Source organism: Cyrtonyx montezumae, unplaced genomic scaffold, assembly GCF_038088225.1.
Source record: "Cyrtonyx montezumae isolate F1298 unplaced genomic scaffold, pur_monq_1.0 scaffold_31, whole genome shotgun sequence".
Lineage (NCBI taxonomy): Eukaryota > Metazoa > Chordata > Aves > Galliformes > Odontophoridae > Cyrtonyx > Cyrtonyx montezumae.
In genome coordinates, this window is record NW_027072036.1 from 3095111 (window position 1) to 3104159 (window position 9049).

At 51.5% G+C, this 9049-nt stretch overlaps 1 protein-coding gene across 1 annotated transcript in view; it reads left to right on the forward strand.

The window, feature by feature from the left end:
• PTPRU (protein tyrosine phosphatase receptor type U) overlaps positions 1–8594 on the forward strand; it is a 43077-nt gene extending 34483 nt beyond the window's left edge. Inside the window, exons 26-30 of the mRNA XM_065744472.1 lie at positions 1844–1984; positions 3678–3803; positions 5162–5319; positions 6159–6294; positions 7491–8594. Coding sequence (XP_065600544.1) covers positions 1844–1984; positions 3678–3803; positions 5162–5319; positions 6159–6294; positions 7491–7553 — 624 coding nt within the window. The 3' untranslated portion in view covers positions 7554–8594. The remainder of the gene's footprint in view (positions 1–1843; positions 1985–3677; positions 3804–5161; positions 5320–6158; positions 6295–7490) is intronic.
• The last annotated feature ends 455 nt before the right edge of the window (positions 8595–9049 follow it).

Consider the following 9049-nt stretch of genomic DNA (forward strand, 5'->3'; position numbering starts at 1 on the left):
CCTTCTAGGTGGAAATACTGCATTGCTTGGTCTGCTGGCTCTTGGGTACGAGGGATCTGGGCTTGCAGAGGGGATGTAAGGGGGCCTGGTGCAGTTTTGGTGCTTGCTGCTTATCCTGTAGAGCAGCCTGCCAAACACAGCCTGAGTCCCATTTCAGTGCAGGAGTGGGGACACTGTGGGTGGTGGGGTGTTTGTAAGCTGTGGGGTGGCTTTTCATGCCAAACGTTGCTCAGTGTGAATTCACAGCCTCGTTTTGTACAAAAGCACAAAGATGTGGGTGCATGTTGGCCTCAGCCTGCAGAGGAAGGGCAGGGACCTTCATACTGGGGTCCCTCACTCCGTCTTTGTGCAGTGACATCTTGCTCAACTCAGAAGAACTTTTCACCTCCCCCGAAGGAAGGGCAGGGCATCATCTTCATTTATTTTGTAGTGAAGCTGAGCCATAGAAGAGGGAGGGAGTTGTGAGCGCTGCCAGCATCCCATGGTGCATGCTTCCTGTCTGTTCTTTTGTGATCTTGAAGGCCTTTCAGGTGGTCCCAAAGCCACTGTGCATCCCCTTGTGCAATCAGAGAGGCCGCCCATCATGGAAAAGCAATTTGCTGCCTGCTGATGACTGCAAAGCAGAGCAGAGAGGCTTAGTGTGAGTGACGGGTCATTTGTCACCAAAACCACTTTCCTTCAGGCGAGCTGGGTGCTTTGGCTGAGCCCTACAGCACCGTGTCCCCAGGCAGCCTGTCCCCTTTTCCCTGCCTTCTCCCAGCACCTGAGCACCAGCACCTTCTGGTTTTGCCCTGCGTTATTCCCCGATGGGTGATATATCTCCCTGAGTCTTTGCACAGACCTTATACCTGCATTTACTAGCAGCAGAAGCAGTTTCTACACTGGAGGTGGCTGCTGATGGCTCGGGAGCAGCAGATGGATGCTGTGACTATAGCACAGTGGCAGCTTTGTTTTCATATTGCTTGGGGTCTGCATATCCATTTTGAGTTTATACATCACTGAGCCTCCTTTCCTTAATCTCTGCCATGGGGACAGCCGGGGTCAGAGAATAGACGTTTCTATACAGACACAGAAAGCCCTTGGGATGAAATTCTCGCTGAAGGGATAAAACCCATTTGCCTCTTTTTCTTTAAGTCTCATTTTCTTTAAGTGCCAAAGTGGTTTGCTCAGTAAGTCTGTCCGTGTGTCAGATCACATTGGTCCACGCTGGCAGAGCCATGGCACTGTCATTGACGCTGGCACAGAAGTGCTGCGGGTGCTGGAGATGTGTGTGGTGAGGATGAAATCCACTCACTCTGGAGCTCGAAGGGCAGAGAGAGAGAGACTGGATGTGATGCACAGTGAAGGCATTTCCATGAGCTGAGTTAGAAAGCTTTGCAGCAGCTGGAGGACTCGCTGTTAGCTGAGCTGCACTAATTCACCAGCACAGGGTGTGCGTGGCTCTGTTTGTGCTTCCGAGGAGGCTTGAGCTGCAGTGTGCTGATAGGAAAGTGATTGATGCCCAACCATGGGCTCACAGTCCTTTGGTGAGCTGGTGTTGGGATGGCTGAGGGGACAAAGCTCAGCTTTGCTGCTTCTGTTTTGCAGGGGGAGCTTCTCTGGGTCGCTGGTGGGTATGAAGGAGAGGCAGGGACCACAGCTTCCTTCCTGGACACCTCTGCTTTCTCTTTTCTCCTCTTTCCCTACCTCCCTCCTTAATTAGAGGGGGTTATGTTTTAGGCAGGGAACTGAAGCAGTCTCATTCTTTAGAGGGCTTTCATTCTGATGTCTTTTTCTCCCCACAGAAGGAAGCTACCTACCTTTCCTGCTGTGTCCCTAACCACGCTGCTCTTCCTTCTTGCAGAGCTACACTAAGAGTGCTGCCTTCATCGTCACCCTCCACCCACTGCAGAACACCACCACTGACTTCTGGCGGTTGGTGTACGACTATGGCTGCACTTCCATTGTCATGCTCAACCAGCTGAACCAGTCCAACTCTGCCTGGGTGAGTGCTGCCAGCAGCCCTGCATGGTGCTCTGCACTGCCTTGTTGTTGGGTTGGCACTGCGTCAGAGCAAATGCCCCAGGGAGATGTAAAGTTAACAGGACAAAGGGAAGAGTGGGAGATAAAAAGCTGATTTTATTTTCCTTTTACAAAGGGGAAACTGAGGCACGGTGGATTTTGCTGCTTCACACAGAGTTTTTGGTTAAGCTTGGCACAAAATGGGTCTCCCCTGTCACCAGGAACACATTTTGCGGGTGGAGTGCATCCTTCCCTCCCTTACTTGCTGTGAGCAAGCTTATGGAGTTGCTGTGCACAGTCAACCCCTCCAGTGTTGTGCCCTTGCAGAGGCAATGTTTCAGTGCCAAGCTGTCAAGTGCTTGCCATCCCAAAGACTGGTGGCTTATGGATGCTGCTTTATTAATCAGCCTGCTCCAGAGTGGGTGTCCTGCGGGTTTGTGGTGTGATGGGGTGTGCAGATCTGAGCTGGAGGAGAGATGTCCGCTGTCACCTGGTCCCTGTAGAGAAGGGACAGAAGCCCTCTCCCAGGGTGGCTGGGGAGCTGGAGCTGTGCCACAGCTAGAGCAGATGTATAAGTCCACTCCAGGTCTGTAATGTTAATTCAGTGAGGAAACTTAGTGGATTTTTACATAACATTAGCATTAGAAACACATAATGGATGTCGGAGAAGACTTCATTAGCTGGCTAATTTTACACGGTGAGACCAGATACACGGTGTAAATGACCCAAAATGGCAGTTAGACCATTTGTCACAAGGATGCCATGAATGCAGCACCAGTCCTGTGTTGTGTGAATCCAAGTGCTGGACACACACAGCTCTGTGTGCTCACATAACCGTCTCTGCACCATGACCATGCAACAGAATCATCAGCTGTCAGCTGAACCCAGCTGTAAGGGACCACAGCAGCAGTGGGAAAAAATATCCAACGTTTCTTTAACTTTCTCCCCACCTGTTCTTTCATTTCCAGTTCAGAAGTGCCCAGCAGGAGCTGTCTGTCCCTGTCCCCTGCAGCATGGCAGGACAGCAGCTATACTGCAGCACCATCCTAGCTGGGGCTGTGCCATATTTCTTCATTATTCAGCCCTGTCTCTCTCTCTAGATGTCTATTCTTCAGGGATGTCTCTGTGTTACAATATTTAGCTGGATCTTAAATGTTTACCAGTTTAGGACCAACAGCTAATAAATCAGCCTTTACAGCAGGCAGCTTTGAAAGGTGACTTAGAGGGTATATCCCTCACTTGAACTGTGTCTTGCCGAAGGAAGTTTTAATATCCAAATTATAGCTCTGAGTCTAGAAGGCTTAGAGATCTTGGAGATTTATAGCCCCTATTAATAACCAATTATTTCTCAAACACATTTGCCATGCAGTTAGGCCCAAGCCGTTAGATGGCCTGAAATGCTAAATGTTCTGTTAAAGTGCAGTGACAAACATCATATATTTTGTATCGCTGCTGGTTTCCCAGCTGTCATGGTGTGAAAACAATTGCATCCGTGACCCTTGGCCAGAGCCATCCATCAGTGCCCTGTGGGATGTGGGGGGGGGAGCAGGAAGCTGCTTTCCAGCCCTTCCTTGTTGCCAGCTGACGTTGTTGGTGTGACTTTGGGATGGTCCTGGCTGTGGGCTGAGGGGCACCTTTGTGCCATTTGATGACTGTGCTGCCTCTTCTCCCTGCAGCCTTGCCTTCAATACTGGCCTGAGCCTGGGCTCCAGCACTATGGCCCCATGGAGGTGGAGTACGTGTCGGGAGCAGCGGATGAGGACGTTGTGTCCCGTCTCTTCCGAGTGCAGAACATAACACGGGTGAGACTTTCTCTGGTTTTGGGGCTCAGTGCGTGTTAATGTGTGCCCACATTCCCCCAGTGCACAAATTCAGGCTGCAGGAGCAGGTGGGCACAAGCCCTTCTGGGGAAGGGCTGAAGTATTTCTAAGGTCTTCTTTACGTGAATGAAAACCTTCGGAGAGCAGAAGGATGCACCTAGTGAGGCCATGCAGTCCTGGGGCAGGCTGGGTAATTCTCCATACAAATGAACTGAATAGAAGGTGCTGTTGTGCTCCTCAACCCATCAGCCTCAGCTGCCCTTCTGGCCCAGCCCATTGGATCTGTTGGCTCCATCCAACCATCCTTCAGTTCCCAGCTCCTTGAAAGATTTTAGACAACTCAGCAGATTTGAAGTCCATCTGTTCCCTGCTCTGTGTGTATCTCAGGGTGGAATTGCCCCCTGTGGGTGCTGTGTCCTATCTAGAGCTGGCAGAGCAATTCTGTGGGGTGAGAAGAACTGAAAAGCATTTTGTGGCCTTGCTACAGCACGCCTGGCTTTCACACACAGCCTGTTTGACTTGCTTTGAAATGAAATTGGAAAGGGACTCCTTGTGCTCCTTGCAAACTTAGAATGCAGCGTGGCTGAGGGGTTTGGATCCAAGAAGAGGTTTCACCAGGGAGCAGAGCACTGGAGGAGTGCTGGTGAATGTGAGGAGCTGCTTCTCACTGAGCTGTGCTCAGTGGCCTTGGCTGGAGGACAGCCAGCCCCACCTGAGCTTCAAAATGTATCCTGTAGCTCTTCCCCCTGGATGCTGGAGGAGTTTTCTCTTGTTCTACCTCCTGATGCCTTTCATATTTCAGAGTAAGAACCCCCCCACATCTGCCGGGCTGGAGCCTGGCCCCGTTCAGCTCCGTGGATGTAATCCTCTTGCAGCCTGATAACCAGATTTGGGTTTCCCCACTAACCAGCTTACTGGAGTATTAAGGCACGATGCCAGTGCTCCCTGTCTCCGTGGACAGCAGCTCCTTGTGAGCCTCCTGGCTTCCAGCAAACACAACAAACACACCCCTGGGGTGTGTATACAGGTGAAGGATGTGGTGGAGGAACACTGGGGAAGCTGAGGGCTCTGCTGCCAGGTTTTGTGAGATGCGGGCAGCTCGAGGTGCTGCTGGTTAGGATAAAGCACACTGATGGAGCTGCCTGGGTTGGTGTGTCTGTTGGGTTGGTGTGAGCTGTCTGGGAGAGGGCTCAGCCATCCATCTCATTGCATCAGGAAAAGTTTTTCCCCTTTTGCTCTACAGTTAATGCATGCCAAACACATCTTACCCTCCAGGAAACCTCCAGCAGAGGCAAAAAAGGGTTCCTACAACTTAATGCTGATGATGTTTGCTTTTTTAGCTGCAGGAGGGGCACCTGATGGTCCGGCACTTCCAGTACCTGCGGTGGTCGGCTTACCGAGACACCCCAGACTCCAAGAAGTCCTTCCTGCACCTCCTGGCCCAAGTGGAGAGGTGGCAGAAGGAGAGTGGTGATGGCAGGACCGTGGTGCACTGCTTGTGAGTGTCAGCTGGAGGGCTGTGGGCTCTGGTGTTGGGGGAGATGCCACCAGCAAATTTATCCACAGCAATTCTTCTGAAAATCCCATTCCACGTTGTTTTTGTGCCCAGATAGTGCTGCCTTTTCTAAAACATGAATTTGGGGTGAAACACCTTGTTCTTACCATGTCACAGCTCCTCCGTGAGGTGTATTCCACCACCAACAGCATCCCTGTTGCTCATTCTGTTCCCAGCCATGTCCTGTGATGTCACGGGGTGCAGAGGGGTGCATCAGGAGCTGTGCATCTCCCACTGCTTGGCTGCACATCAGGCACGTGCACTCTTCATCCCCTCCTCACACGCACGTGCTCCCCTCAGATGGGACCCAGCACGTTCACAGATTGGTAGAGACAGCAGGAGAGCCTTTAATCAGAAATTAATTATGGCTTTGCCCATCTTCATTAGCTGGAGGATAATTTGAGAACATGCTTTATAAAACACCGGTGTCTTGTTCGCTCATCCTCTTCCCCAGTCCCCATCACTGTCAGGGATCAGACGTGGCTGTGACGGATGGTTTAACTCCAGGATGAATGGTTTTGCTGCTTTGCTGAGCAAAATGGGGCCAGCACCTCCAGCCAGTGCTACCCACAGTGCTCAGCCTGTGGTCACACAGGGACTCAGTGGCCTCTCCAGGGTCACTCAGGAAATGAGTCCATGCTGATCTCCCCCAATTTATTGAGGTTCTGGGACATCTACTGGGAAGGAGGAGATGGAGGGAGATGGGGGGGGGGAAACTGAATGGTGCTGGAAGATGCTTGAGAGCCATCTTCAGCCCCCACCCTGTGTGCTTCTCCCACCAGGAACGGGGGTGGTCGGAGTGGCACCTACTGTGCCTCCACCATGATCCTGGAGATGATCAAGTGTCACAACATGGCAGATATCTTCTATGCTGCAAAGACCCTCCGCAACTACAAGCCAAATATGGTGGAGACCTTGGTAAGCATCAGGCACTACCAGCATCCACATCAACTGCTTCTCCCTGTGCATCCTCCAGCAGGGAAGGGATGCTGGGGGATGTGTGCACCCCACAGCACTATGTTCTTCAGGGGCAGCTGGAAAAAAAACATCTTGGGCCCTATTCTGGGTCCTTGATGGCAGGGTTGGGGCAGGAGCAGCGTGTGTCTGTCCCCACGTCTCGAGTGCTGGGCTGGTGCCTGGCAGTGGTTCAGAAGTAAGCCAGCTGGAGATATTTACCCCGCTTGGATTATGAAATCTCTAAGTTGACAAACGCAAATCACATCCCCCTCAAAACCATTTCATTAGGAATTAAATTGGAGGAGAAGGTGAGGGAGGGTACCGGGGAGCGGAGGGAGGGCTGCAGATAATGGAAAGATGATGTGACAAGCATGAAGCCACCAGGCCCATTGGGCTAAATTACCAAGGTATTAAAAAGGCAACATTTCACATCAGGACACCAGCATTCTCCAGGCTCAAATGAACCTGAAACAGCTATTCTGGGAATCCCAATCTCCTGGAGCTACTGGAGGCCTGATCCTCCCCCGGTGTATGAGTGCAGGCCTGCAGAGAGCAGCCAGAGCAGAACGTTTCCCTCCGGATCCAGCTTGTACATCTTCCCCCTCTGTGTGCCCATGGGGTTTATTTTTATATTATAATAAATGGAAACAATCTCTTAATCCTAAAGCATTATGTGCTTTTAATCTAAGCTGCCCCAGCCTCCCAACTTTGAAGCCCCTCTTCCCACTCCCACCTGGGGATAATGGGATTTTTGTGCTGGTGCTCAATCTGCCATCTCTGTGCTGCTGCTGTGGATTTTGGGAGGTGAGCTCCCCCCCTTTCCTCCAGGCTCTGTCCTCCCTTGCACCCAGGATGCTCCCACCCAAGAGCATCTGATGAAACCTGGCTTGTGGTGGTTCTCCCCCTAATGACTGTTTTGCTCATTGGATGCTTGAAAGAGCAGCATCTCACAGGGAGGGGCACTTCTGATGTCTGTGCTCCCCCATAGTTTTGTGTGCTATAAATTGTACAAGAAAGGGAAGGCACAAGAACAGGTCAGGTAAATGAGAACAAGGATGGACAAAACAGCCTTCCAAGCTCAAACACAGTCATCTTTTTGCTATAAATATAGAGCTGGCCATGCTGGGATCTTAACTCTCTCCTCTTTCCCCAAACAGGAGCAGTATCACTTCTGCTACGACATAGCACTGGAATACTTGGAGTCCCTGGAGACCAGATAGCACCTCGCCTGGAGGGCGAAGGCAGAGGTTTGCTTAGGGTTTGTGCCAAACCTGCATTTTTGCACTTGGACGTTGTGTTAGTGCTGAAGGTGAGAAGGGGGAAACAGCAAAGGACCGTACGTGGACACAAAGCAAGAGCAACAAAAGGACCCGGGGAGGTGTTGTTGCCTGTTCTCCATCCTCTGCTCTCCGCCTTCCCTCCCCTTGCTCCAAGTGCATGGCCGGGGGTCGATGCTGCATCTCACCTCGTCCCATCCTTGATGTGGTGTGGAGTTGGTGAGCACAGGAGGTGGCCCTGCAGCACTGCCTGGGCCTGCTCAGACACAGCTGGAACAGCTGGAGAAGACCCCAAGGATGGGGGGGAGAGGACAGAAGGATGTGAGCCTGTTTTGGCTGGATGAATATTTGGAGAAAAGACTTTTTTTTTTTGTAAGTCATACATGGAGTTGAAGCTGCTCTTCAAGAAGCCCTGATGATTCTGGTATGTTCTGTGGGGACACCGTTTGCCCTGGAGCAAAGCTCCTCAAGAAAGCTCATGGATTTGTTTGCTTGACACAAGCTTGGTTTTCACTGTTATGTTTCTATGAATTGTGTCCTTTGTGCATTCAGCCCTGGACAAAGTGGGACCGTGGGATGGGAGGCAGGGGCTGTGTGTTGTCCCTCAAGGGGACCAGCACAGAGCCCTCTCTGTGTCCTTGCAGAGCTGTAGAAGTGATGTATCTCCTATGGCTTGTCTGTCTCCATGCAGTCATCTCCATCCATAGCAACTATTCATTCCTGGGGGGGGTCTCGAAGAGCTGGTCACTTTCCTGGTGCCACCCAGCAGCCTAAAGGCTAAATCAGGGGGTTGGTGATTGAAGGCATCTGATGTGTTCTGGCTTCAGCTTGCTGCAGGCAGAGGTCAGGTGTCACTTCTGTTGTCTGATGTTGTAGTAATTGCAGTGTTTGCTGTTTTAGCTGGAAAAGCCAGGTTGTCATCCAGCCACAGGAACAGGCTGGTGTCAGGGCTTTCTCTCTGCAAGCAGCTCCATGGAGGCACAGAGAAGGGATGCAGGTCTGGGGTTTGTCTTGTGGAAGAGGGGGGATGCTGCTTATCTTGGGGGCTGGGCACAACCCTTTGTCAGTCATTTTTGGGGAAGTGGAGAAAACCAGAGGAGAAACCAGCATCCAGGTGCTGGAAATTGCACGTGGGCATCCACATCCTTCATCCCCATCTCCCCCAGGCAGCAGAACCTTTCCAGCCCTGCTCAATTCACACCTGGATCCTGATCCAAAGCCCAGCAGATGCTGTTTGCTGCACCAGCCTTCAGGATGAAGGTCATGGAGCCAAGGTGGCTTCTCCCAGAATGAGCAAAACCCTGAGAAACTTCCACCTGTTCTCTGAGGGTGGAAGGCCACGAGATAAATCTCTCCCCCTTGGAGGACTTGCCTGGATACTTGGCTCACCCACGTCTTTGCTGAGTAATTTGCACAGCTTGACAACACTTTATCCAAGG